Here is a 27992-nt window from a genome sequence, read left to right as displayed (position 1 = left end):
AAGATGATTTCCTCTTCATCAGTATCGCTATCTTGTACCGGTGACGTGGTTTTCTTCCAACCGTTGTGGCATGCACCGAGAGAGAGACGAGCGTTGACGGACGCCTTCACGATTAGCACGAGTACAAGAAAATCTGGCAATTTTGTCTGTGGCTGGCGTCTTTCCCACTCTACTTTCCAACTCCTCAACTCCTTGCATTGTTGTTAATCTGAAAATCTTGATAAAAAACAATCCTCCTGCATGAGAAAAATCCTTACTTTCCAGCACCATGAACCCTACGAAAGGCTTAATCCGAACCCCAACGCCGCTATTTCGCACTGAAACAAGAAAGTTGGATCCGAATATCAGATGGGCATTCCACCTTCACTCGAAATTTCATGGTTTTGTGCGCACAAGATCCTCGAGCGATCGTCCCCCGGTTGCCCCGACTTCAGTGCCTGCTATTGCATCAGATGTTCGTTCGGGTCTGTCTCATAGCCCGAAGCAAGAGCAGTTGGAGAAAATTGAAGTGAATATAGAGAAGGTGATGATTTGGGGATTTATGATTGTTTAAGCCCTTACTTTTTTGGAAATTATGCTTGATATGGTTCTTTTGTTGTTGTCCTGCTGCAGGTTATTTATGGGTGCAGGTTCTTTGCCATTTTTGCGGTTTGGGGATCACTGGTTGGGTCTTTCCTTTGTTTCTTCAAGGTGAATATAACCATTGATGGGCTGGGATCTTTGCTCCCTGTTTTGCTTTTATTGCATTTAGTTATTATGATGTGTAAATGGAAGATTTTATGGTGATTTTTTTGGGATTTGAATGTCATTTGGCTTGAAGTCTTTGGATAATCGGCACGGTTTGCCTCCCTTTTTTTCCCAATGGTAGATGAAGCTTGTGTTAAAGATTTCGGGGTGGGACTAGTTTACTGAGATTGGAGCTTCAACTTACTAGTTGGACACACTGGTGACCACCTAGAACTATATAATTATGAAGAAAGTAGCAATTTTTATCCCCTATTTGGGTGAGTCTAGAATAGATGATAAGTTTAAATCTCTTCATGAGTGGACTGAAAAGCTGGAAATTGACTGAAGAGCTGGAAATAAGTTGTGAAGTATTAAACAGTTTATAGCTATCTCTGGAAAATTTGAGAGTAAGTACTGTGTTAATGCAACGTAGACAAATGCCGAATGCGTGTATACATTAACTTTATGAATTTGTTTTAGATTAAGTTGCTCATGCTTCCAGAGAGCAGTTGTGAATGGTGATGTGAATTTATTTAAGGTACAAGTACGCAATGGTCGACTCCCTAATTTTCTAAAACTAGCATTGAAGCCACCTAAATAACCTGGGATGGATCTCACCACTCCCAGTTGTTTACCAATTACAAGATTGGCTACGCATTGTCATTGGACATGACAATTAGTCTTGAAAAACCCAAAGTTGTGCTCCTGTTGGCTTTAGTATTTGATCCATGCTTGACTGCATATTTACTGATTTCAGTGGGTTTTGAACGTTAAAGACGTTTTTGGAAATGATTCTTAATCAGTTTTCCCATATAGGGGTGTGTGTATGTTGTATCAGCATTCCAAGAATATTTTCTGGACCGAGGGAAAGTGATTGCATCACTTGTTGAGGCTACTGGTACGTGTATATTATCTACATCTTCATTGGTTGTTGCTTTTACTGTCTTAATTTATCATGCAGTTAGTGACATCTCAGTTGTTAGTTGTTATACTATCTATTGGGCTTGGCATTCAAGAAGTCCATCAAATGATCGTTGATTTTCTTTTGAACACAAGTCAAAAGTTTAGTCTGGCAAGTGCATAATTGAACTAGTATGTGAAACACATGAAAATGTGCTCGTAGGTGATTGATATGTTAACTGAACCAGTAACTTTCTGCATGCATTCCGGCCTCTGTGGTTCGCAAAATTCTATATCACTTGAGCACGTTTCTTATCCAAAAAGTTGAAGTTCCTTTTTCCTAACAATCTCATGCCTAACATCTTGGTTGCGTATAAAATTTCCATCTCTACCGAACACTTGATTAAGACTTTGTCTGGAGTCAATATAGCATGTATGTGTACAAAATGTTTATTCAGCACTATTTGGCAGCCCTATCTGCTGCGATGTTTTATGTTTCACTTGCACGTACAACTTTTTAACTGATCTTGAAGTATTTTATTCCACCTAGATGTCTACCTACTGGGAACTGTGATGTTGGTCTTCGGCATGGGCCTTTACGAGCTCTTCATCAGTAACCTTGACAAAGGAAAATCCTTGTCAAATGGAAGAAGTACATACAGATCAAATCTGTTTGGTTTGTTCACTCTCAAGGTTCGTCTGCTTTTCCGCTGGTGCAGCCAGTTTTCTCCTCCGTGCTTATGTTACTACTGCACTCATACTCAACCCTCCAACAAATCTTGTCATCTCATTCAAATTCATGCATTTAATTTCTTTTTTTATCTAGTCCATTTTGTCCGGCCTGAACTAATAATATGATAAGTGTATTCACTTTCTTTTAACTGCACACACACATGGTACGATTGACATGCAATTGTTTCTTACTGCTCACACTTCTCAGCCGTTTTTCCTCATTTCCTGCCTTCTCTTTATCCAAATGAATCAGGAACGACCTAGGTGGCTGGAAATAAAAACCGTGAACGAGCTGAAAACCAAACTCGGCCATGTCATAGTGATGCTTCTGCTCATCGGTTTGTTCGACAAGAGCAAGAAAGCAGTCATACAATCACCTGTCGATCTGCTCTGCTTCTCTGCATCTGTGCTCCTCTCCTCCGGTTGCCTCTTCTTACTGTCAAAGCTAAATTAATGAAGAACGAATATTTTGTGTGTATAGTTTGAGTAGCCCATCATCTCTAGTTAGAAGCTCTTTCAAAATCCAGCTGGACATTTGATAGTTCAGTTTCATTACCTCTGCTCAGGTCATGTCTAGCGCTAGTGTACCTCAACTTCGATGATAATGCTAATATATTCTCGTCTCGTGAAGCTTTACCTATCCGCATGTGTACTCTTCGGGCGGGCGGGATATTTAACACGTTAGCTCTACCTGACACAATGCCCGTTTTCGTTAGGACTATTAGGGTATATAATTGGGTAAAATTCATTTTCGTTCCCCACATTTGATTTCAACTTTAAAATAATCCTTGTCTTTTCGACCAACTTTAAATTAGTCCCTCCAGTAGTTAAATAAGTTTATTAAATTCACAATAGTTATATTAATATATCATTAGACAAGTTATTATTTGAGGGCCAACAATAAATTATTTTAATTAAAACAATTATATTTTTCTAAGTTTAGAAATTGAAGGACCAAATTGTAATTAAAAAAAACAAAAAGTTAACGCATGATTTTATGTAAAGAAAAAAAAGGAAGAGTTTCATAAGGGTAATATAGAAAGACCACTCATTGGAGGGACTAATTTAGAGTGAATTGAAAAGATAGGGACTATTTTGAAATTAAAATCAAAGTCAGGGATTAAGATAAATTTTATCCATGTATAATCACATTCGCCCGCGTAGTTCTTATCACATCGAAAAAACATGGTCTGGAACAATTTTAAATTGATATTCATCCTAATTTTTCATTTTAAACGAATAATGTGTAAAATATCATTTTGTTACAAAAAATTAAATTACATAAATTGAAGAGCAAATTACAGTTACGTCTCCTTATTGTTTGAAAGATTACATACACTCTTTTCAAATAAAAAATAATTATGTAGTCTCTAGACGGTAAGGTGAAAATCATTACTTTTACCTTTTCTTGAATTTTTTTTCTCTTTTAAAAAAATAAAAAAATTGAGAGTGTGTAAAATAAACAGTTCATATAACATATTAGTCCATAGAAATATTTTTAAAAATTCTAAAAAATGCATAGAATTATATTTTAATTAAAAGACATTTTAATCGATTTATCATAAAAATTGAATGAAAATCGATGAAAAGTTAATGGAACTGACGTGTTATTAAATAAACATTAAAAATAAAAAAAAATATTTTTTAAATAATAAAAAAATATTGATAATTATACCCAACCTCGTGGGTTGGCAAGAGTAATCACCCTAAATTGAAAGTTGTATTTATGGAGTTTGGGGAGCTCAATTTAATTAAGACCACAATTATGTGCTATTGTTAATGATGAATTACGTGATAGATTGGAAGAATTGGTGTTCGTATCAAAATATTATTAAATAAAAAATAAAAAATTGCAACTCTACAGCAAAATGGGTAGAATTGTAAAACTAAGCGGAGTCGTCATTGTTAACGACGACTTCCCAATTTCTTTGTCCAAATTGTTAATATTACTAATGTTTTGAGCATTAAAAATTAAAAAATAAATAAATAAAACTAAAGGGTAGTCGTTAGAGCACTAACGACTCTCCTTAATTTTGCAACTCTACACATTTTGGGGGTAGAATTGCAATTTTTTATTTTTTAAATAATATATGATAAATAAGTGGGTGCGTGTGTGCACAGGACAGCGGCGCAGACAACCTCAGGAAAAGGAATACGTAGTAGAAAGAAACAAAAGGATCTTATTCATCATCTCCATATAACAACTCGTCGTCGTCATCATCATCATCATCCTTAAACCCAGCGAAAGAATCGACGCGACTTCAGCTCTCTCTCTCTCTCTCTCTAACACACACACACACACACGCAAAGTTCTATTGATGATAAGGAGAATGCAGAAGGAGGGTCAGGAGAAGAGCACTTACTTATCATCAGGTCAAATGGAGGCGCTTACGGCATTATGCGACACCCTCTTGCCCTCCCTTCATGTTGATGATGATTCACTCATTCAATTCTATCAAACATCAGCTTCCATGGCTGCAACTCCACACGCTGTAATTAACAATCCCGCTTTTTTCTTTTTTTTATTCTGGCCAAATGTTATTATATATATATTATTTCTGCAGCTGTCTGTTTTGCTGGGAGGGAAAGTACAACACCCGAAGATTTACTTGAGCAACCTGGCGGTGTGGCTGCTGTCGACAAGGATAGGAACGTTTGTACTATGTGGGAGAAAGAGTTTGTCCAGCAATTTTCCGTATTTCCAGAGGTTTTCGATGGTTTCGCATGAGGAAAGGGAGCAAATCTTGCTGTCTTGGTCTGATAGCCGTTTCTCTCTCCTGAGAATCCTCTTCAAGGCAGTCAAAATGTTCACTCTCTTGTTGTTTTTCACTCAGGTAAATTTTTCTTTTTATCTATTTTGTACTAGGATTTAATTTTTTCCGTTCAAATTATAGTGAAATGTTATAGATTTGAGAGTAAATTAATAATGTCAAAATTATTGAAGAATTATTATGAAAGATCGCGTAAACTTTGAATTGTGTTCTTTTAATTGTTTGGTCTGGTTATGTATATATGATGAGATTTATGTCTGTAATGTTCTTACCATAGAAGCCTTGATACTAACTTCAAAGGTTTATGTTCTTCCTAGATGTGTCACTTTTTTAACGTTACTTTCCCTTGTAATAATATATCAGTTCATTGTTCTCGTTTTCTTGAGATGAAAATAAACTGCATGTCTGAATTGATCACTCACAGGTGAACGAGAAAGACGAGAATGTATCTTGGAAGGCAATAGGCTACTGCAGACCGGACCTGAAAACTCGAAAACTCAGGATCAAAAACACACAACTAGGAAATGAAGTACCAGAGGAAGAAAAGTACTTAAGTGAAGAAGAGCGGTTTGGACCCCTACACAAAGGCATCATCGATTTCGACCAATCTAGGGAAACAGTACTTGACAAACTACAAAACTTAGGCTTTACCGTTACCCTACCGGATATAAAGGACACAAGGGTCGAGTCTTTGAGTCCATCATTCACCATCAAATGTGATGCAGTAGTAGTCGGTTCCGGCTCAGGTGGCGGGGTCGTGGCTGGAGTTCTTGCAAAGGCTGGCTACAAAGTGCTTGTAATTGAGAAGGGAAGCTATTTGGCAAGGAGCCGTCTGTCCCTTCTTGAAGGGCAAGCCATGGATCAGATGTACCTCGGGCACGGGATATTAGGGACTGAAAATATGAATGTTCTGGTGGTTGCAGGATCAACTGTAGGTGGAGGATCGACGATAAACTGGTCTGCGTCGATCCGCACTCCACCACATGTTATAGAAGAGTGGGGTGGGAAGTACAAGCTAGGATTGTTTGGGAGTAAAGCTTATGATGAGGCTTTGGATGTTGTCTGTCAGAAAATGGGAGTTCAAATGGAATTTGAGCATGAAGGGTTCAACAACATGGTTTTGAGGAAAGGGTGTGAAAATTTGGGGTACCCTGTGCAGACCATCCCAAGGAACGCGCCTTCTGATCATTACTGTGGTTGGTGCTGCCTTGGTTGTAAAGACGGAGGAAAAAAAGGTGTCTCAGAGACATGGCTGGTGGATTTGGTTGAATCGGGGAATGGGGCGGTTTTGCCTCAATCTGAAGCCATAAAAGTTATATCACGCAAGGTAAATGGCAGAAAGAGGGCGGTTGGGATAGCCTTTGAGTTCCTGAATCGGGGTGTGAAGGAAACAGCAATTGTGGAATCAGAAGTGACTGTTGTAGCATGTGGTGCAATTTGCACTCCACCGTTACTAAAACGTAGTGGCCTGAAGAACCCAAACATCGGCAAGAATTTACATCTCCATCCGGTGGTGATGGCCTGGGGCTATTTTCCCGATGCACCATCATCTGATGCATGGCCTGAGGCAGAGAAGAAAAGCTACGAAGGAGCCATAATGACAGCTATGTCAACAGTTGTGGCAAATCCTGAAGCCTCAGGCTACGGGGCAATAATTCAGACACCAGCTCTGCATCCTGGAATGTTCTCTGCCCTAATGCCTTGGCTTTCAGGCAGAGACATAAAAAACCGGATGTGCAGGTTTTCAAGAACAGCCCATATATTTGCATTGGCAAGAGATAAAGGGTCAGGAGTGATAACTTCACCAACTGATATAAGTTACAAATTGGACAACGCCGATCAAGCAAACTTAAGCAATGGAATAGAGAAAGTGCTGAGGATATTGGCAGCGGCAGGGGCTGAGGAGATCGGTACTCATCACAAGAACGGGAGGGTTCTGAAAGTGAAACTAGCCGAGAAAGAGGAGTTTGAGAGGTTTGTGAAAGAGGAGAGTTTAAGGCCGTTGGAAAACCTGTCAAGCCCGATATCCTCAGCACATCAGATGGGGAGTTGCAGGATGGGGGTCGACCCGACATGGTCAGCAGTGAGGCCGACGGGGGAGACTTGGGAGGTGGAAGGGCTATATGTTGCTGATTCAAGTGTTTTCCCAACTGCATTAGGTGTGAATCCTATGGTCACTATTCAGGCAATTGCTTATTGCACAGCACAGTCAGTTCTTGAAGCTCTTGGCAGTAAAGTTCTGATATAGCAGATCTTGATAAGACCAAACATGGAAACATTGAATCCCAGTTAGGTACAAAGACTGGAAAATTGAAGGTATAAACATTGGATCGGTTGATGTTGTCGCTTTGGAACCACTTGTCTTTAGTGAAGACAAGTTTGCATCTGACGCAATGGAGTATGGAACTAAGAATCATTGTCCTGATCCCAACCACACCCCATAAATAAAGCTTAGGTGTGTCGGTCCCACACGTTCTTTCCCTTGACAAGCACAATATGTGTTATAGAGGAAAGAATATATGATTTTTGAACAATTGTAAATTAGATTTTCATGGGCTTAAATTATTGTAGTTCTTCCTACTTCTTACAACCTTTTACCACCCCACCCCTCAAAAGAGCACAAGAGTTGACCAAGTTTCTGTATTCAATCAAAGAATGATTCTTTCTCCTCCCAAAAAAATGAGAGCTCTTCCCAACCAAAAAGTATCCACCAACAATCCAAGAAATTAACAGAATCACCAAAAAAGCAACACTTTCAATCAAATTCTTGCTGCCTTTGAGTAAACTCCAAGAGTCCTCCTTCCCTCATTCGCAACCTCCAACTCTTCCTCTCTTCAGACGATTACACCAGCCTCGCTGCACATGGAAAGACTACACCGATACAGTTTTGCATTTTTTTCATCAATCATAATTACCTCCGCCCTCGTCTCCTTCGCCTTGTGCCTTGCCGCTGAATTCAAGAAATCCAAGGTAGTTCGACGCTTCTCGTTGCCCTCTATCTCTTATTTCCTCCGTCTCATGCCTCTTCCAATCCCAATCTTGATGCATGCTTGAATGTTTTTCCTAGAAAGATGATCTGAGATTGGATGGAAAGCTATGTTATTTGCCAGAAAGCGCAGCCTTCGAATTAGGAATCGCGGCCGTAATCTCTCTCTGCATCTCCCAAGTCATCGGGATTTTTTTCATTTGCAGAAAACTCGGGTCAGCTGAGCAGGACAGCGGTTGTAAACTCAGAAAGCCTACAGCTTCATACAGTTTGCTCATTTTCTCTTGGTCAGTATCTCTTGTTTTCCGGATTATTTCTCACAATGATCAAATTTTTTTGAAAAAAACTCTTCAAATTTAGAAAACACTCTCCCAGAAAAATCTCAGAAAGCCTACAGCTTCATTCACACTCGTCATACATACTATATGTGTAAAACGTACGTCATACATACAATGTATATACGTTAAAAAATTATGCAAAATACAGCACAATTCATAACAAAAATATGAATTCATCGACAGCCATTTGAAAAAAAAAAATCATGAAATCCAATCCAAAAAAATCAAGAACTCAAAATAACGTGGTTCGTTATTTCCTAGTAGCTTCTCATTAATGGCATGTGGGACTGAATGTAATACTAATTTATACCAAAATCCTAGGTAAAAAGGGAACCTTGTAACATGGACAGCTAGATACCAATTAATGTGCACATAAAACAACAAAGAGCACAATGAGATTACAGTTTTAATGCAAGTACTATATTGATGTGACAGGATCAGCTTTGGGATTGCAGTTATTTTAATGAGTGGAGCCACCAGCATGAGCCGAGGTCAACCCTTTGGGGAGGGGTGGTTAGATGGCGAATGCTACTTGGTTAAAGATGGGATCTACGTGGGTTCGGCCGTACTGGGCTTGCTGGCTCTGGGCTCGAACCTCGGCTCGGCCGCCATAACCATGATGCCCAGGAAAGCTGAGGAAAACAGGAGGGTACATGCGCAGGTTGAGAACTGACAGATATAGTATAATGCAAGATTGGGATATTTTTGTGGTGTTGTAACAGATGGAAATGTATATAATTTTGCTATTATATGCATCGTTATAAGGAAATAGCATTTCTTTGTTCTCCTCGGAATTAAATAATTACAATGTAGATTATAACCATCACTTTGTATCAAAAATTTAATTGTTGAAAATTTTCTGCTAATATGAGAGCTATGTTGATAAGTAATATGTACATATACTTCTGTAAACAAACTACAATTCAATAACATACTCTAATAGTGTTCAAAATCGGAGCTACTTAAATCTTTTTAACAAAATGAAAAGACAAACAAAAGCAATGATATTAAGAGTAATCACATAATTTCTTATTTTAGTTTTTCTTATTTTATTTCTATAATCACAAAAATGCCTAAAGGCTTAGTTTCAAGTAAACATTGATAAAAATAAGATTATTGGCTATCCAGCCATATTTTAGGCCATGTACTATAGTACTTAGAAACTGGAGCATAACAAGTAGAGGCAGGTTCAGAGCAAAAAAAATACATGACCCTGCCATAACTAAGCCTTCAAAATGTGCCAAAAAGATCTAGTAATGACTCCTCCTGGCTAAATCCCATTTATTGTCGGTCCATTGTCATTAACTGGAGTTCAGTTTGCAGAATTAGTTTATTGGAGAATAAAGATGATACTGCTTGGTTTTGAATAGTAAGGTCTCCAATGTCATCTCCTCGTATTATAGCCCCCACGGCCTCTGTTACCGTAGTTATACCCTCTACCCCAATTGTATGGACCACGGTGATCACCACGTCCACCTCTATGTCCACCATAACCTGCTCTATATGCACCATAACCTATTTGAGTTCTCCTCTGGAAAGTGCCAAATGTCTGAGATATGTGGAGAAAGGTGAGAAATTGTCAGTACTGACAAAAAATACTGTTCAATGGCCGGAAAAAAGATAAAAAAAAAAAAAGAAATATAAGAAAAAGGTTTAGCAGCAACAAACCTCAGAATCCAACTTCACTCGCTCAGATGATCGAATCTGCCCACTCCTAGCTCCACGACCAACAACATTACAAGATATGGTGTCGAAGAAATCATCTTTTTTATATGCAGGCTGCATAAAGAAGAGAATGTTCTAACAACAGTTAATCGGTACATTGAACACAAACATACAGTTGTCAGTGTTTCACAAGATCTTCAAAACCTACCTTAGGCTCAGTATCAGATACCAAGTCAGGGTTATCCTCCCCAGGGTCCTGGCCACTTGTTCCATTTTCTTGTATCCTCTCTACTTTATCTCTCTGGTTTGCTTTTCCAAGATACCCCCAAACCTCATCTTTCTTAAACTTCTCGTTCATTGCTTGGAAATCAAATTCTTCAGTGAACTGAGAAGAAAATTGCAACTGGAAATAAGAACGAAAACATCATTAAAAGACAAAACGTAATCAAACCATCAGTATCTTAACAAGATAGGACAAGAAAACTTATTCCAATTATTTAATGCAATTCAAAATTCTATCATCAACTAACTCCCATTAAGAGTTGCAATGAGTAATTAGAAAATGGGATTTGTATTTCAGTGAATTCCTTCAAAAATCATTGATAATGAAGGGAATTGGAATTAATAAGGTATACTAAATACTTCCAAAATCCTATAATCAACTTTCTCCTTTCTAGACCTCTTAACCACATAACTTTGAAAAGGGTATTTATAAGTATCGAGAAAAAGAAGGGTATTAGCAAAAATGTTATTTCTATTTCAAAATCACATTTCATTCTCAACACTAGACAGAAATTCAAAATTATTGTTATATTTTACTCAAGACAGAAGAGGATTTGGATTGGATACCTAAGGATTTTAAATAAAAATCTAAATATATATCCCCTGTAGGATTGATTCCAAAAGAAGTGTAAAGGCGCATAACATATGGATGCAAAAAGAATGCCAAGGCAAAATTTGCTACCCATTGCAAGCAAACACCATATATAAATGAGGGATTTTTTTCTTTTTGGAGGGGGGGGGGGGGGGGGAGAAATAAAGCAGTAAGTAAGTTAACCTTTTGTGAAGGAGGTGGCAGTGGCAAAAGAGGGGGTTGAACTGCAGGAGTAGTGGCTGAGGATGAGAAATTCAGAGGCATTGAACTCATAACACCCATAACCTTCTGATCAGGGTACAATGTCTTTGCGGGATTTTCAGATAGTTTGGGCTGAGACCGATTTGGGGTTAGCAATGTTTGTTGTTGCTTAAACAAGGGGTCTGATATTGGATCTGAAACAGATGGTGTGGAATATGTTGTGGACTGAACAGGAAGTGATGACACAGGGTCAAGAACTACTTTACTAACAACATGAGATTCGATGCTGCTTGTGTTTTGGGAGGTTAATGAAAAAGGCATGGTCAATCCATTAGAATTTATTAATGTGGAATGATGAAAGGGCAGGGATATCTTTGAAGAAAGCGAATCCGTAAAGGGCTTGGACAGCTCAGAAGAAAGAGTTGGTGTAGCATTTAAATATATAGAACTCGATGTTGCATGTGAATGCCCTGGAGAAACATTATTGGATAAATTTGTCGATACGACGGCTGTAGATGCCTGATTCTGCACGGGATGCAAAGTTGTACTTGATGTTAAGGAGTGCTGTTGAGCAGCAGCATTACTCCCTGGCACTCCACCATATCCCTGCATTTGTGTCAGCATGCCATAAGATGAAGCAGCACTATTTGTCGACTGAGAAGAATTCCATATCCCCAACTGTGTTCCAGATTGATGTGAAGGCAATATGTTTGAATAGGATCTTGCATTCATTGCAGAGGGTTCACTGTGCAAGTTGGATTCTGTCAAAGATCCACCAGTAGCTGACATTGATTTTGATGAACTTGAGGGCCCTTCATAAATGTTTGACTATAAATACAAAAAATTAAGTTAAATATAATGTGCAAGTAACCATTTCATTTAACAAAATAGGTGACAATAGTCGAGCGAAAATGATAACCACCTGAATAATTGCAGGATCAGTGAATATCTGGTCCTCTTTTTGAACAGGTGGAGCAGTTTTAACTTGTAAATCCTGAAATGAAGCACATAATGTAAAGAACAAGCAGAAAAAAATTTACAATTGTTTGACTTTAAAGGCATGGATGAATGAAATAATTATAAAGAGAATTGGCAAAGACTTGTCACTTCAGCCATGCAACAAAAGCTGCAGAAGAAAAAAAAGAAAATCTCCCAGTATTCCAGGGGCATTGACAGAGTCATCCAGTAGTAGATTAATCACCAAACCACAGAGGAACGCTTAAGAAATAGATTACAGGCAATAAGCAGTCTTTTTACTAAGATTCTTTAGTCCGCTGGAAGGCAGCATATGGCCTTACAATATAACATGTTATGTTTGCATTATTATATCTAGTTCGCTGCTCTCTGGTTATCTGTTGCTAGTTCTCCAAAAGCAGTCATAATGTTCTCCCATGATATCAATTTAGACTTTCTAACATGTCAAAGTAAATCCTTCCTAGAGCTATTACCCATAAGACTACAGGTTGTAGTGATATGACAATGACATTCAGCACCACCTCACCCTATCTGGAATAGCAGAATACCAAAGTGTGAGAGTGGAGAATGAGGGGGGAAAAGAAAAGAAAGGCAGATGAACAGAGCTATAACTGAAAATAATTGAAATAGCCAAGCCAGTACCCACCACATAACAAAAAAGCACAGACTGAATGCTGGTCCTAACAAAAGGTCACAATGTTATAAGCGTAACAATATCGAGCCACGAACTAAGAAGTAAGAGATAATTGTCTTAATAACTAATGTACCAGAATAGCACATGCTAAATAAGCATCAGGCTGAGTTTGAAAAGCTATTTCAATAAGGGTCAAGCAAAATTACTTTAATGTCACTGCCACGAAACAGGATGTATTCATAAACTCTGTCACTTGGAGGAACTTGTTGCCCATTTTTCTTTCTCCCCTCTGTTCCGTATGATCTCACTGCAAGAATGATCAGTTGAATTCAATAAGAAACTAAAATCAGAAATGTCATTGTTGACAAGAATGAGCCCAGCATTCTTCCAAATGAAGCAACAAAAGACCACACAGCAAAAAACTTCAAGAGAAAGTTTGTGAGTTATTCATTACAAGTAAACTTAGGTAAAGTTTTTGGATCGCATAACACAAAATTGAAAGTCCGCTCCATTTGGTTATATGTCCTTGCTTGTTGTGCATAATATGAACCATACAAGTTAACAATCTTTCGCGATTTCATCCTAGAGCAGTCACTGCTCGAGTCCATGCTTGATCCAACATAATTTACCAAACATCTAGCTTGCAGTGCTACAATCTTAGAATAACGCTCCTGGAACATGATGAGGTTTACACAGAAGAAAGTATTGGAATGTTCCGTAGAGTCATTGGCAGGAGGGCCTGAATTGGCAACAATCGTGGAAGGGAGATGCATAAAAAACAAAGAAAAGGAATCACAAGAGAAATGGGAACAACAAATATATAACATAACAATTTCCAATTCAAACAGAAACAGCATTTCAACATGTAATATCACTAAAATGCAGTAAACTTCTCTTTCAACCACCCCACTTCGCTGCAGGAATGTTTTTATGCATGGAAATGAAATTCCCACGGACGAGCATAAAGAAAAACAAATAACCCAATAATAGGAAACTTTATACAGCAATCCCACAAATTCCTGATTGAAAACAACGGGACTTTACAAAAGAGCAACCGACATATATACCGTACGGAAAAGAGAAGAGCGGGGGGAGGGGGGGCACAAAAAGGTAAACCACGGTATAATACCATCTTTCAGGCCGAGGGTGGAGTCTTGAGGATTGAGATAATACAGAACGCCCTCGTAACGAATCTCGCACTTTGACGTTACGCTTATGAAACTTCCGATGTACGAATCCGCCGACGGCGACGAAGAAGGCGACGCCGTATCGTTGCTCGTACTAGAAGGTTCTTTCGCCATTGATGTGTATGAATTCACCGCTAAAGAAGTCGAATTCGGGATCAAAATAATAGAGAGGAAAACAAATTGGAGATACAGAAGACGATGAACGTTTGATTCAATAATCTGTTAGGGCGCACTTTCGTTTGTGTGGAAGTGGGAATCGGAGTTTCGGTTGAATATATTTTTGATGGTTGCAGAATTTATGGGGGGAAGTTTGGAGGGTTCCCCCTTTCTTTTTATTCACTTTACATTTCTAATTATTGTTTTCTTTTATTTTCCATAACTTTTTTCTTCTTTATTGTAAATTACATTTAGACCCCTCTAAAAATTCAAAATTATATTTTTTTAAAAAAATATTTTAAAATTACACGTATATTTCTTTTCAAAAAATTTTATTTACACACGACCCATTTTCACTATGAGTTGGGCATAAATGCTTACATCAGCAAGAAAACTTACATAATTTTTTTATTTTTTTTTACTTATAAGTGAATAAATAAAATATATATATAAATTGAGATTAACATCATTAAATTTTCTTATAATTACAAAATTATTACGTAAAAATATTAAATAATGTGTAAAATTATAATTTATGTAATTGTTTTTTATTGATATAAATATTTTTCGTTCAAACCCTAATAAAAGAAAGTTGCGGGTAAATTGTGATTTTTTAAAATGAGTATAAATGTAATTTTAGAACTTCTTTAAGAAAATGTGTAATTTTGTATTTTTAGATGGGCTCTAAGCATTATTAACTCTTTTTTTAATAAATATGAATCCACATAAAACATGGGAAATAATAATTAACTATTAGTAATTTGGATATTTAAGGAATCAAATCCTTTGAATTAAAATCCTCCACCTTATTTATCTGCGAAATTTTTCAATAATTACTGATCAATTAAATTTTTATTAGACGTGTAAAAATATGGGATCTCGTGCACTTTAAATGCAAGAAATATAAGTTCAAGTACTCTCTTTTTCTTTTTTTTGGATATTTTATCATGTGAGTGATTAAATAACGTTTTAATTGTATAAACACAACTAAAATTTTATATGTGACTTTTTTTTTCTTTTAAATTATGATCAAAATTGGTTCCGAACTCTCATCTAAGGACTGAACGGCTAAACTTTAATTTTTATAATTAGAAATTGACTCGGTAACAAAATTCTATCATAAAATCAACTTTGTTCATGTTTATAATTTAATTTATATTATCATGAAAATTGTGTTCTTACATTTTGAGTGATAAATATAAAATTTATGCTTTTTGAAATTTAAAAAATTAGTAAATGCATAAATCTGATAATATTATTATATTTAACGTTGATATTTTTATAGATTGAATGATAATTATTCAGTTTCTACCACTCTGTTAATTTATCACCCTTAGTCCAGGCCCAATATCAGTATGTCCGATATTCACCTTAGCTGATATCAAGCTTTATCTGCACATCATAGTCCACCTCAACCTAAAAGGGTGCCAACAGGGGCGCACGTGCTAACTGTATTTTGTTAGACAAAAATACAAGCCAAATTCTATATATATATATATATTATGTAAGATAATATTTTATTGCTGGCACATCTAATAAATAACACGTCGAACAACACGATAAACATTATATCTAGAAATTATACATTCCAATGATACGGGGGATATATTAACCCCATAAGTTGATCCTTAACTCTCTCGTAGTTTGTTTTGATGAATAAGATTTAAGGTAAATTAACAAGATAACTAAGCTCATGCACAAGTCAACTCGATTTTTTTTTTTTTTTCACTTTCCCTACTTATTCCAACACTTTTTCACACTCCACCTTCGAATTACTCAATTTATTTCATCAAATCTCATGTTTTTCAGTTGAGTTTCTTTATTTATTTCGCTGAATATTTTACTGACTTAAGTATTAAAATGTTAATACCTGTTTTACAAGTTAGTCATATGATAATCTTAGTATTTTCAAGAAAAATCGTTTAATATTTGTGGTGCTGCTAGACTCTGACAGCATAATTTTATCTAAATTTAAAAACAAACTATTATTGCGTTTTAATTTATCACATATGAAATGTTTGGCACTGCAATTAAAGAAATTCAATACCCAACCTAATTATCTAGTGAGTAAATAATGAAAAAGATAATGTGCAAATAAGTTTTTTCATAAGCACTTTGAAACATAAAAAATAGGATAAATGCTATATTTGGTCCATTAATTTTAATATTTAAAATCACTTTAGGCTCTTACGTTCATTTCTTGATTTTAATCGCTTAAATTTATAAAAATTTCAAAATTTTTCATTTTTTAAGGTAGAAACCCCTTTTTTATATATTTATATATTTATATACGCTTGATGTAATTATTTTATATGAATTATAAATTTTTTTAACACAATAATAACTTACTGCTTAACTTAAAATAAAATATTTCTTTTTAACTTTTAGAAGTTACAAATTTGAAAAATAAAACTATGGATGAATTTTATAAAATTTATCTAATTTGAAAATATAATAAAAAAATTAATTTGTAAAATCTCTTAAAATATATATATATGATATCCATTAAATAATTTAGTCAAAAGTATATTACACCAATTATCGATTCAAAACTCCAAATATTTAATAAATATTATTGACGTTTAATTTTTTCGAACTTATGTTTAATTTTTAAGATATAGAACCAATGACAATATGTCATAGAAGTTTTTTTTCTTTAAATATTTTCAAATTAGATAAATTTTATGAAATATTATTCGTAATTTTGATTTTTTTAAGTTACTAAAAAAAAGAAAAAGAGATTGCTTATTATAAGTCAAGCAATAATATTTATAAGAGTTCAAAATTTTTATTATTTATGTAAGGTAATTACATTGAATTCAGCATATAAAAATATAAGAGAATTATTTTTTCAGCTTAAAAACAATTTATTTGATAATTTTACAAATTTAAAGAATTAATTGAGAAAATAAAATTTAAATTGACCATTTTATGCTCCAAGAAATGAAAAGTATAACAAGAAAATTAGGAATAATACTCTTTGCAGCAATAGTTGTACATCAGCGAGCTCCTCCCTTAAAGCGTCGTCTTCTCTCTCCACCCCTACACGACAAACGTATATACGTAACTCCGGTATAAACAAAAAACACACAAAACTCATTTTTCAGACCCCAAACATCTCTCTCTCTCTCTCTCTCTACCCATCTAGAGATCTTTATCAGTTATGCTAGCAGTTTTCCCCAAATCTTCCAAACCCTAAACCCAAATCTACTAAAAAGTTTCCACCATCTGCTTGAGTTTGGTACGTCCTCGCCCGTTATTGATCTAAGATCCAATTTCGAACATCTTCCAAGCTGGAGCAGCTAAAAACAATCGGTAGGGAGCTCGCAATGGGCTCCCAAGGCGGATTCGGGCAATCGAAAGAGTTCCTTGACCTCATCAAATCGATCGGCGAATGTCGATCCAAAGCCGAGGAAGATCGCATTGTATTACGCGAAATCGAGACCCTGAAGACTAGGCTGTCCAGCCCAAATACTCCTAAATTCAAGCTCAAGGAGTACTTAATCCGCCTCCTTTATGTTGAGATGCTTGGTCACGACGCCTCATTTGGATACATTCACGCTGTCAAGATGACGCACGATGAGAATTTATTGTTGAAAAGAACTGGTTACTTGGCGGTGACTTTGTTTTTGAATGAGGATCATGATTTGATTATTTTGATTGTGAACACGATACAGAAGGACTTGAAGAGCGATAATTATTTGGTGGTTTGTGCGGCACTGAATGCGGTTTGTAGGTTGATTAATGAGGAGACGATCCCCGCTGTTTTGCCACAGGTGGTGGAGTTATTGGGACATCAGAAGGAGGCAGTTAGGAAGAAAGCAGTGATGGCGCTCCACCGGTTTTATCAGAGAGCGCCGGGGTCTGTCTCCCATCTCATTTCCAATTTCCGCAAGGTGCATATTCCCCTTTTGTAGATGAATGTACGCATTTATGTTATTAGAGGCTTAGAGTGCAGATTAATTAGTTAGTTATTTTCCTTGTTCTTGTTGTTTCCAGTCAATTGTATGAGAAGTGTTTAGGTATGACGGGATCATGTAGATGATAAAAATCACATTTATGAGCTAATCTCTCTGTTGATTTCAAGTGCATAAGGAAATAAATTTATTGGTTCTGGAAGTGAACAATTAGCTCTAATGCAGAGGCTTTGCGATAACGATCCTGGTGTTATGGGTGCTGCACTTTGCCCGCTTTTTGATCTTATTACGATTGATGCTGATGCTTACAAAGATCTGGTGGTTAGTTTTGTGAACATTCTTAAGCAAGTAGCTGAACGCAGACTACCAAAGAGTTATGACTATCATCAGATGCCTGCTCCATTCATTCAGGTACCTCATATCCACTCGAGTATATGTAGCACAGTGCTCCTTCATTCAAGTTGTTACTCATTATGTTATAGTGCACAATCAGAATAAGAAAAAAAAAGAAGAGTAGTCTTGCCCTTGAGATAATGATTTGACTTGAATTATATAATTTTTTAGGCCTGCTTTTTTAATTGTAATGTCTATCTTTGCATATGCAATATAGGCTTCTTTTTCTTGACTGGATGATTGTTTGTTAACAACTTACCGAAAGCTTTCCTCTCAGATCCATATGCACTGGTTGTATAGTAGATACGTTCCTTAAGATATAAGCAAGGATCTGCATGAATGTTGCATATCCTATCACTTTATCTCAAGGAAGATGGAAAACTTAATTAATTTGCACGGAATGTGGATTGCTACATAGTTGTAGGCTTTAGCAAGAATACTACCTAAATCCATATTTCTTCATGCTCTAATTTTGTTTCTTTTAATGAATTATAAATAGTTTGTCCCTTTTGTTGACAGATCAAATTGTTGAAAATTTTGGCCCTGCTGGGTAGTGGTGACAAAAAGGCCAGTGAGCAAATGTACACGATCGTGGGTGACATAATGAGAAAATGTGATTCAACAAGCAATATTGGGAATGCCATTCTTTATGAGTGCATTTGTTGTGTTTCATCATTACACCCAAACCCCAAGTTGCTTGAGGCGGCTGCTGATGCCATTTCAAAATTTCTGAAAGTCTGTATATCTGCAACTTAATGTGATCTTTTTGGAATTCAATTTTATGTTCTTGATATTGTAATGTTATATTATATCCTATGGACAGAGTGACAGCCACAATCTGAGATATCTTGGTATTGATGCTCTTAGTCGACTGATAAAGATAAGCCCAGAAATAGCCGATGCCGCACAGCATCAACTGGCTGTTATTGATTGCTTGGAGGTAAGATATTTGTTTCATTGTTATGAGGTTGGAAGCTAGTGGTTTTTGATTTGATGCCATTGATGAAGATGCGGTACATTTCTGCTTCTGTTGAATTGCATGCTCTTACTTTCTTTGACTGTCTTACTTAACTCTTTAAGTAATAACTTTCCCAGTTTGAGTATCTGTTTGTTTGCTACTTTCTCTTGTTATAAAGCTTCAATGTCTCTGAATCTGGCTTTCCCTGTATGCCAATTGACCCAATGAAACAAGAGATATATAAGTAACAAGTTTCATAAGCCAAGACATGTTTCAATGTTGCTTAATGCTAGTTTCTGTCTTGTTCCATATGACATTTATTAATTTTGCAAAACTTTTTCTTCCTGGAAATCCGTTTAGATAATTTTTACAGGCAAGTATTTTTGTCTACATTTTATCGTGCAATAAATTTTATATGTGGTAACGTGTTGTTATGTTGAGGTTGTTTTTCACTTAAACTTAAGCGGATGTCTGCTATCTTCTATAATTCAGGACCCGGATGATACCCTAAAGCGCAAGACATTTGAACTGCTCTACAAAATGACCAAGTCATCAAATGTAGAAGTAATTGTGGACCGTATGATTCAGTACATGATAAGTATAAGTGATAGCCATTACAAAACTGAAATAGCATCCAGATGTGTTGAACTTGCTGAGCAATTTGCTCCAAGCAACCAATGGTTCATACAGGTTAGCTTAATGATTTATCTAATATCCTCATTTTGTTACTTCTATATTTGAGGACAATTTTAATTTCTGTTTCTTTTCCTGTGATTTATTTGTCAGGCGATGAATAAAGTATTTGAGCATGCAGGGGATCTGGTGAATGCCAAAGTTGCACATAACTTGATGCGGTTGATTGCTGAGGGATTTGGAGAGGATGATGATGCTGCAGATACTCAGCTTAGATCATCCGCTGTATGTTTCCCCTTGGGTTCTGAGTTTGGTTCTGGTCCACATTCAATTAGATGTTTACTTATCTTCTGAAATCATTATTTGCTTTTTGACGTCTTTTCTAGATATTTTACCTTTTCAATTCTGCAGCTTGTTGTTGACTTCGTGTTGATATGCTTGTAAACCATTCTATAGTTATTCATAGTTCAGGACAATATTGTAAAGGCCATTCTTTTAGTGATTTCTAAATTTTTATTTTGTTCTCCTTTTGTTTTTACTTACCATAGGATAGTGACACATAAGTCTGGTAAAGAGGATAATATTCTGTTTTAGGATGCGAATGGTTAGAAAGTATTCACTCAGTACATGATGGCATTTTGTTTCTTGTTAGACGATCTGATGTCCCATTATCCCACATTGGGGGGAAATGCAGCTGACCCTGGGTGTAGAACAACTTATTGGAACCTTGATCGATTAAGCCTTTATTTGCTAGTTGATGTGGTCCAATTTCATATCTTTCGGGAGTAGAGGGACAAGCTGGTTGGCCATCTGCTGAGTTTGGCTTATTTGGGTGGGTTCTTTAGAGGTGTAATTAACCCATATTTGTCCCTTTAGTCTTTCAGATGCTACTCTCTTTTCATTTTTCCCCGAAGAACCAAAGTCCCCTGGAACCTCAAGAAGCTTGAATTCCATTCCTCATTCAGAGTTGGGGGGAGTGCTTTTGCGATGCTTACTCTACTCCTACTATAAAAGAACTGCAGAAAAATTGTAGTCTGGCATGCTGGCTTGGGGCACGAGAAAAGCATTCTATCTGGCAGCCTATAGGAATTGCTGAAAATATAGGTCAATGTGCCACATAGATGGGTCTTACTTTCTCACCTCATTTAATCTCTACAAACTCTCCTATCCCTGAGGCCCGTTGTTTGGTTCTACGACTATGTGTAATTTGATTTCCCCAGTCAATGATTTCCCAGTTTCTGGCGAGTGGTGATAAAAGTTTTGATTGATTTATGAGTGACTGCTTCTCTGTGGAAGTTGACTTAGCTTGATAGTGCTTGTGTTAACTCAAAGTCTTGAAATATACATGCCTCAGAGACTTGGGTCTTGGGACTCATGAGATTTGTAATTCAATCTGACTTTGATTTAAATTTTTGGAGACGAGGACATTTATCATCCTTGACTTAGCTTGAGAGCTGGTGTACTTTTATTCTCGCATCTCTTGTTATGTCTGCTTATGTGGTTTTGCATTTTCCACTGAACAATTTTATACATGATGGATGTCATGTTTTCTGTGTACTTATGGATGTCCTTGAATCAGATCTGATGGACCAAATCATGGTTGTGCTCTTTTTAGCACTTCTAATAAGAATCTGGCGTAATCTGTTGAGTGCAGGTGGAGTCGTATCTTCAAATCATGGGAGAGCCAAAACTTCCATCTGCCTTTCTTCAAGTATGTTATAGCACATCTAGGATAGCTTTTATTATTTTTCAATGTAGGTTCTGTCAGGCCAGATTCCCATCCCTTTTCTTATGTTGCCCCATTTTCAGTTACTGTATTTGTTTTTACTTATTCTTTTTTTCTGATTTGCTCTCTCTCTCTCTATTCCCCCCAGAGGTTCCCTCGCTTGCTTGCTGTGTTGACCCATTGATTTCTTTACTTGTTTTATGTTGCAGGTAATTTGTTGGGTCTTGGGTGAATATGGGACTGCAGATGGCAAGTATTCTGCCTCATATATCACTGGGAAGTTGTGTGATGTCGCAGAGGCTCATTTGGCAGATGACACGGTGAAAGTAGGTATCTAGTTTTCCAGTATATGCATGGTTTTGTATGGTGGAATTACATTTTGACATGGTAAAGTCACTTGTTTTCTTGATGTAGATTATGTGGATGTGGTTTGAATTATGCCCTTTTTCTTTAGCTAATTGTTTGTTCATGTTATTAGAGATAAATTTATCTGCATTTGTATAGTTGCTCATTGCTTTGTCTCTTGGTCTTAAGGCTATAGTGTTTTTCTGATTTCTTTTTTTCTTTTTTCCTTCTAAAAGTGAGATTCTGACACTAATTTCAACTGCTATTCTTAAAAGACTACAGATACTGATGTGAAATTTTTTGTATGCACAATCAACCCATTACTCTGTTAAATGCAAGCGATTAATAATTCACAGCCAAATGTAGAAGCTTTGCTGTGAACCAAAAGTGCATAGCTGAAACTTAAGGACCCAATTTTCGTAAATAACCTAATGCTAACCCTGTAAGCACTGCAACTTTAGGAGTAGTCAATTTTTCGGTTCACTTGCACAAATTTTGTGCATTTTGAACTCTCTAAGTTGATTGAAGCTTAGTGTATGGTAGGGGGTAACCTTAATAACATACATTATGATATTGCGATAACTGCATATGAGTATTACATGTGCTTATAACTATGGATTTAGGGCTACAACATCTATAGTTCACTTTTATCAGCCCTGAACCTGATATCACCACTTCAAAATACTGCAATGAGAACCTGTAAACCTAAAATAATAACCTATAGTTATAAACATGATACCAATAAACAATAAAGTTCACCATTTTAACCCCAACTTTGAGATAAGCGTGTGATAATTTTTCTTAACTTAGCTCATTTTTGGAGGTATCAAAATGCTTTACTTAATTTCAGTATTTAAAAATAACTTGGTGATGAATAATTTTGAAAGGATAAAATATAAAAAAATCTCATTCACCTGAGGAATGGTTTATGCTGCATGTATTTGAAGAAAGTTGGAGTAGTACTTAGTTAATGAGTTTAGTTTAAGCTTTTCCGTAGTATAGTAATTGTGTAAATTTTCCCTGCGAAGACATGTAAAATACAAGGAAAAACTAATAGATTATGATTAGAACAAAGGAAAAGAGGAAAAAACTTCAATTAGCTTTCTATGCATTCAGAACCAACTACTATGAAGAGCTGTCTTACCTAATAATTGAATCACACTTTTAAGGTTAGTGTTTGCTTTTACGAAAGGTTTTCAGGTGAACATTCTCTCCATGCTCTTGGTTAGCATACAGTTTCTAGCTACAACTTGTAAACTGGCGTTCTTATTGCACTTGCATAATATTTGGTCCGTCTATGAAATTGCTTTTTTCCTGCTTGCTTTGTAGGCCTATGCAATAACAGCACTTATGAAGATATATTCATTTGAAATAGCAGCTGGAAGAGCAGTGGACGTGCTACCTGAGGTAGGCAATTAGGATTATGTATGGTGGATTTGGCATTCTAATTATATTCAAGTACATCCATTGTTTGCTGGATTGTATCATATCCATCTCAATTTCTAATGTTGGTCGTTTGCAGATTTAGATGTTTGTTCTGCTTACTTCAATAGTATATATGAGCTTTTTGGCTGTTTATCATGCATGCAAATTTTCCTTGATCACAACCTTCACCTTAATGATTAGCTTAGCCATGATCCCAGTGACAATCAATTATCTTAAGAGTACTATTCACCAGAAGTTGTCGTCCCCTTCAATTTCTCCCTTCTTCTGATAATTTAATGATGTAATTGGTCTGGAATTATTTTTGGGTCAGATGAGCTAAATATTTTGAGTACCACTTTCTATTCTTAGCAAATAATGATAATGACCGGAATGTGATGATTATTGTAAGTAGAATATCACAATTTTAGTTATCATTGTTTCTTTGCCCCAATTGTCTTCTGATTTGTTAGTTTTTCTTCTAACTCGTTGCAAATGCTGTATCAGTGAATTTGAACTTATTAGTGGTGAACCAGAATCATGTCTTAATCAACTTTTATTGGAATGCCTTGCATCTTCATATAACTAACTCATGTTTGGCTAGACGCCTTAACAATTTTAGGAGTTTCAGATGTGTTGGTTCAGGTTCCTTATGGATTGATATAAAAATCCCATGTCTGGTAGGGAGTGGACCATTAACTTCTTCTCTTGTATATAGAAGTTTGATACGCACATATAGGTATAAAATGTTTCCTCAAACTTAATTATTTCTTTGAACTGTTATGGGCAGAATAATTTCCTCGCAATGTCTTAAGCATGTTCTGCTGAAGTTAGAGAAATACTTTAATCATCAATGTTTTTGCATGAGAACCTCCTGTAATTTTTCTTCATGTTCAGCTGGAATTACTTCAACATGTGGAACACATTTTCTTATTTGCAACATCTTTCCTGCTGCAGTGCCAATCATTGATTGAAGAAATGTTAGCATCCCACTCAACCGATCTTCAGCAGCGTGCCTATGAGCTTCAAGCTATCCTTAGTTTAGATGCTAATGCTGTCGAGAAAATAATGCCAATGAATTCTACCTGTGATGACATTGAGGTAATCTTTCCATCAGAATAAAATTGAAGTTTATTTTACCCTATCTGTGGGCCCTCAATGGGTTAACTCATTGTTGGCTTTATATGGATATGAACTTGTGAATTTGACATGTCATGAGCTATTCAGATGTTTCACTACCGTGTCTTGATTGTCTTGAAGCCTGACCGATTCTCTCTCTCTTCCTTGTCTTGAAGTTTGACCGATTCTCTCTCTCCACCTTTTCTTGAAATCTAATCCCACTGAGATTTGGTAGTTAACCGGACCAGTTTAATTGAACAGAAAGAAATATTTGACAGGGTATTGCATTGACATTTGTTTGCTATATGATATGGGTGCATGTCTCTAAAGTCTAAATACATGACACACAGCACAAGCATTGACCTTGTTGGGTCTATAGAATAGCATTAAACAAGCTTTTTCTTTGGTCTAGATTGGTCCCAATATTGTATTCTGGGAGTATTATTGTGATTCATCACCATCAATGTGTGCATCTCATGGCAGTTCACTTTGTTGTTTTTGTTGCTACTTTGTTACGTATGTATCAATGCTAATAGCATTTTTAAATTTTTTTTTACAGATTGACAAAAGCCTTTCATTTCTTAATGGTTATGTCCAACAAGCAGTGGAAAATGGCGCTCAGCCATATATTCCTGAGAGTGAGCGCTCTGGGATGTCTAACATTAGCAATTTCAAGAGCCAGGAAGATCATGAATCATCAACACATGCTCTTAGGTTTGAGGCCTATGAGCTGCCTAAACCCATGTTGTCGCAAAATGTCCCTCCTATACTAGCATCCTCAACTGAACTTGTTCCTGTCCCAGAGCCATCATATGTTTCCGATATCCTCCAACCCGCTACGTCTGCTCCATCTGGCTCTGATGCGGGGCCATCGGAACTCAGGCTACGACTTGATGGTGTTCAAAGGAAGTGGGGTAGACCTACTTACTCCTCTGCTACACCATCTACTTCGAGCAATGATGCTGTGAAGATTCAGAATGAGGCAACTCAACGCGATTCAGTGGGCATGTCCAACTCAAAAGCACGTGATGTATCTTATGATTCAAGAAAGCAGCAAGTAGAGATTTCACCTGAAAAGCAAAAACTGGCTGCATCTCTTTTCGGGGGTGTGTCAAAATCTGATGGAAGACAGCCTTCTTCTAGCCAGAAGGTATCAAAACATCAGAATCCAACTTCAGATAAGTCTCGTGCAGCCAAGGCTGCAGCTCCTGACACTGCTGTTGTAAAAACACCCCAAACACCACCGGATTTGCTGGACTTGAGCGAGCCATCTATCTCCAGTAGTGCCCCATCTGTAGATCCTTTTAAGCAATGGGAAGGCCTTCTTGATCTGAAGCAAGACCCAACCCCAGTAAGTGCTGGTGGAGTTGGTTCGACAGAGACATCTGATTTTATGTCTCTTTTTACGGACATGTCTTTAAATGTCCCGTCAGATGGTGTTGCCGGTACAATGCCAAATGTGATTAATGGAAATGGCCTTGGAGGGATTATGGCAGATCATTCCGCACAACAGTTGAACAAGGGACCGAATTTGAAGCAAGCTTTGGAAAAGGATGCACGTGTAAGGCAAATGGGTGTGACACCATCAGGTCAGAACCCCAACTTATTTAAGGACTTGCTTGGCTAAGTTGCTTCTGGAAGGGAACCCTCGATACAGATTGAGTTGGATTTCCTGAGAATCATTGCTGTCTGTTTTTCTCCACCATGGTGTCTAAGCTATATAAGAGGATATAATCTAATGAAACCAGTCGAGATTCATTAGCAGAAACCTGGAGGGAAACCTGAGCCAAGTCGGTCAAACCCTCATGTATCGGGTAGTAAAATCACGTGTACTTTGTATTGGTTGCTGGAGCTCATGCAATATGTAGAGATATAGTGCGAGCTAGACAATTGAGGTTCTTGAACAGTCCATACAGCTTTGCTATGCACGTTTTATACCTTCCAATTTTTGAAACATTACAAGGAATTTCACGGAGACATGTTGCATTTCTGACCTTATGTTCATAATAAAGTGCTCCCAGCCATCCTTTATGTATTTGTCCTTAACCTGTTCGTGACTTACTATTTCTAAGACATCAATCTATTACGTTGTGTTGGAAAACCAGGCTGTTTGTGTAATACTTGATTCGTTTTGGCTTGTTTCTATTCATTTCTGGCTGGTGTGAATACGATTCCCTCCTCTCGAGTATTTGTGTACTATCGTATTCTGTCTACCCGTCTAAGTGTTCATGTGCGTTTTGCTCAGTAGTGCGAAGCAAATTGTATGCGGAACTTTTGAAATGAGACAAGATGAAAGCTCCCTCCCTACATTTGTTCTGCTTTTACTTGTAATAGTAACAAACAACATCTCCTGAATTTCAAGCGAGGAAGCCTTGGTTGCACTTCGAGCCACATTTAGAGGGTGTTTGATTAAGTTTTTTTTTAAAACATCTTATAACATATTTTAGGAGTTTATAAGATGTTGGATTTTATTTTAAACTTAAGCTTTTTATGTGTTTAGATAAAATAAGATGTTAAAACTTATAAGATGTTAGGGTATTTAACATGTTTTAGGAGTTTATAAGATGTTGGATCTTATTTTAAAATTAAGCTTTTAATGTGTTTAGATAAAATAAGATGTTAAAACTTATAAGATGTTAGGGTATTTAACATGTTTTAGGAGTTTATAAGATGTTGGATCTTATTTTAAAATTAAGCTTTTAATGTGTTTGGATAAAATAAGATGTTAAAACTTATAAGATGTTAGGGTATTTAGCATAATAAGGTTTTTTATTGGTAATATGATTAAAATAGGCAGGATATTATTAGAATCACATAAATTATTATTTCTTAACATATTTTGTTTTAATTTTTTAAAACGCTTTAATAAAAGTGCACATTAATTTAATTTAAAATAAAAATTTAATAGATAATTTTTTTAAAATAAAAATTGATGAATTATTACCTATACTTTTGAATAAAAATAATATATATGTACATTCATACTAGTCGACTATTAATTTAGATATATAGTTTATATTTTCTTCGTTAATGTAATGATTATTTCTAGTCGTATAATTTATGATGTCTTATTTATATTTTTTAGTAAATATATTATCACACCAATATCATTTTTATTTAACTGTAATAATTTATTATTAAATAACTGAATATTTTTTTTTTAATGTCAAATAAAGTTTTTTGAATCCTAGAGAAAGAAAGAGTATGTGGTGTGTAAGAGAGAGAGAGAGGAGGGAAGGGGGGGGAGTGTGTGAGTGTATGAATATAAATATTTTTGTCATGTGACATTAATTTTATATAACTTATGACATCTTATACAAAAATTAGAAAAGTT

The 27992-nt window shown here is 36.2% G+C and overlaps 4 protein-coding genes and 1 non-coding gene across 6 annotated transcripts; 4 read left to right on the top strand and 1 right to left on the bottom strand.

Moving 5' to 3' along the window:
- Positions 1–2998, top strand: LOC105164999 (uncharacterized). Its single transcript, XM_011083873.3, has 5 exons — positions 1–523; positions 613–690; positions 1543–1624; positions 2177–2319; positions 2612–2998. The coding sequence occupies exons 1-5, from the start codon at positions 269–271 to the stop codon at positions 2810–2812; spliced, it is 759 nt and encodes a 252-aa protein (XP_011082175.1). The 5' UTR covers positions 1–268; the 3' UTR covers positions 2813–2998.
- A 1492-nt stretch (positions 2999–4490) lies between these two features.
- LOC105165002 (long-chain-alcohol oxidase FAO4A) lies at positions 4491–7709 on the top strand. The gene is made up of 3 exons (XR_002287173.2): positions 4491–4850; positions 4923–5192; positions 5554–7709. It is a non-coding gene; the product is annotated as a long-chain-alcohol oxidase FAO4A (transcript).
- Positions 7710–7864: 155 nt separating this feature from the next.
- LOC110011232 (protein MODIFYING WALL LIGNIN-1) lies at positions 7865–9339 on the top strand. The gene is made up of 3 exons (XM_011083874.3): positions 7865–8099; positions 8197–8402; positions 8889–9339. The coding sequence occupies exons 1-3, from the start codon at positions 7992–7994 to the stop codon at positions 9124–9126; spliced, it is 552 nt and encodes a 183-aa protein (XP_011082176.1). The 5' UTR covers positions 7865–7991; the 3' UTR covers positions 9127–9339.
- Positions 9340–9467: 128 nt separating this feature from the next.
- Positions 9468–14307, bottom strand: LOC105165003 (protein decapping 5). Of its 2 annotated transcripts, none has more exons than XM_011083875.3 (7): positions 13932–14307; positions 13009–13109; positions 12116–12187; positions 11176–12021; positions 10327–10521; positions 10122–10232; positions 9468–10002 (listed from the first exon to the last, which is right to left on the bottom strand). In XM_011083875.3, exons 1-7 carry the CDS (start codon positions 14101–14103, stop codon positions 9838–9840), a joined length of 1662 nt encoding a protein of 553 aa, XP_011082177.1. In that variant the 5' UTR covers positions 14104–14307; the 3' UTR covers positions 9468–9837. The 2 variants fall into 2 exon arrangements, with proteins under 2 accessions (XP_011082177.1, XP_011082178.1); XM_011083876.3 differs by having other exon boundaries at positions 10327–10503.
- Positions 14308–17218: 2911 nt separating this feature from the next.
- On the top strand, positions 17219–26693 carry LOC105165004 (AP-4 complex subunit epsilon). The gene is made up of 11 exons (XM_011083877.3): positions 17219–18041; positions 18288–18473; positions 18975–19190; positions 19279–19395; positions 19906–20103; positions 20200–20331; positions 21701–21757; positions 21982–22098; positions 23447–23524; positions 24497–24640; positions 25218–26693. The coding sequence occupies exons 1-11, from the start codon at positions 17475–17477 to the stop codon at positions 26283–26285; spliced, it is 2880 nt and encodes a 959-aa protein (XP_011082179.1). The 5' UTR covers positions 17219–17474; the 3' UTR covers positions 26286–26693.
- Positions 26694–27992: the final 1299 nt, after the last annotated feature.

This window comes from Sesamum indicum, linkage group LG6 (genome assembly GCF_026168435.1).
Source record: "Sesamum indicum cultivar Baizhima isolate 11 linkage group LG6, ASM2616843v1, whole genome shotgun sequence".
Lineage (NCBI taxonomy): Eukaryota > Viridiplantae > Streptophyta > Magnoliopsida > Lamiales > Pedaliaceae > Sesamum > Sesamum indicum.
Note: the sequence above shows the minus strand (reverse complement) of the source record. Positions and strands in the feature narration are given on the sequence as shown.

Excerpts from the sequence above, each read along its gene's own strand:
- LOC110011232 (XM_011083874.3), top strand. The coding sequence starts at position 7,992 with ATGGAAAGACTACACCGATACAGTTTTGCATTTTTTTCATCAATCATA. Across the intron at positions 8,100-8,196 it reads CTGAATTCAAGAAATCCAAG|AAAGATGATCTGAGATTGGA; the intron begins GTAGTTCGACGC and ends TGTTTTTCCTAG. Across the intron at positions 8,403-8,888 it reads AGTTTGCTCATTTTCTCTTG|GATCAGCTTTGGGATTGCAG; the intron begins GTCAGTATCTCT and ends TTGATGTGACAG.
- LOC105164999 (XM_011083873.3), top strand. The coding sequence starts at position 269 with ATGAACCCTACGAAAGGCTTAATCCGAACCCCAACGCCGCTATTTCGC. Across the intron at positions 524-612 it reads TTGAAGTGAATATAGAGAAG|GTTATTTATGGGTGCAGGTT; the intron begins GTGATGATTTGG and ends GTCCTGCTGCAG. Across the intron at positions 691-1,542 it reads CTTTCCTTTGTTTCTTCAAG|GGGTGTGTGTATGTTGTATC; the intron begins GTGAATATAACC and ends TTTCCCATATAG.
- LOC105165004 (XM_011083877.3), top strand. The coding sequence starts at position 17,475 with ATGGGCTCCCAAGGCGGATTCGGGCAATCGAAAGAGTTCCTTGACCTC. Across the intron at positions 18,042-18,287 it reads TCATTTCCAATTTCCGCAAG|AGGCTTTGCGATAACGATCC; the intron begins GTGCATATTCCC and ends GCTCTAATGCAG. Across the intron at positions 19,396-19,905 it reads CTGTTATTGATTGCTTGGAG|GACCCGGATGATACCCTAAA; the intron begins GTAAGATATTTG and ends TCTATAATTCAG.
- LOC105165003 (XM_011083875.3), bottom strand. The coding sequence starts at position 14,103 with ATGGCGAAAGAACCTTCTAGTACGAGCAACGATACGGCGTCGCCTTCT. Across the intron at positions 13,110-13,931 it reads CACCCTCGGCCTGAAAGATG|TGAGATCATACGGAACAGAG; the intron begins GTATTATACCGT and ends TCATTCTTGCAG. Across the intron at positions 12,188-13,008 it reads TTCGTGGCAGTGACATTAAA|GATTTACAAGTTAAAACTGC; the intron begins GTAATTTTGCTT and ends GCTTCATTTCAG.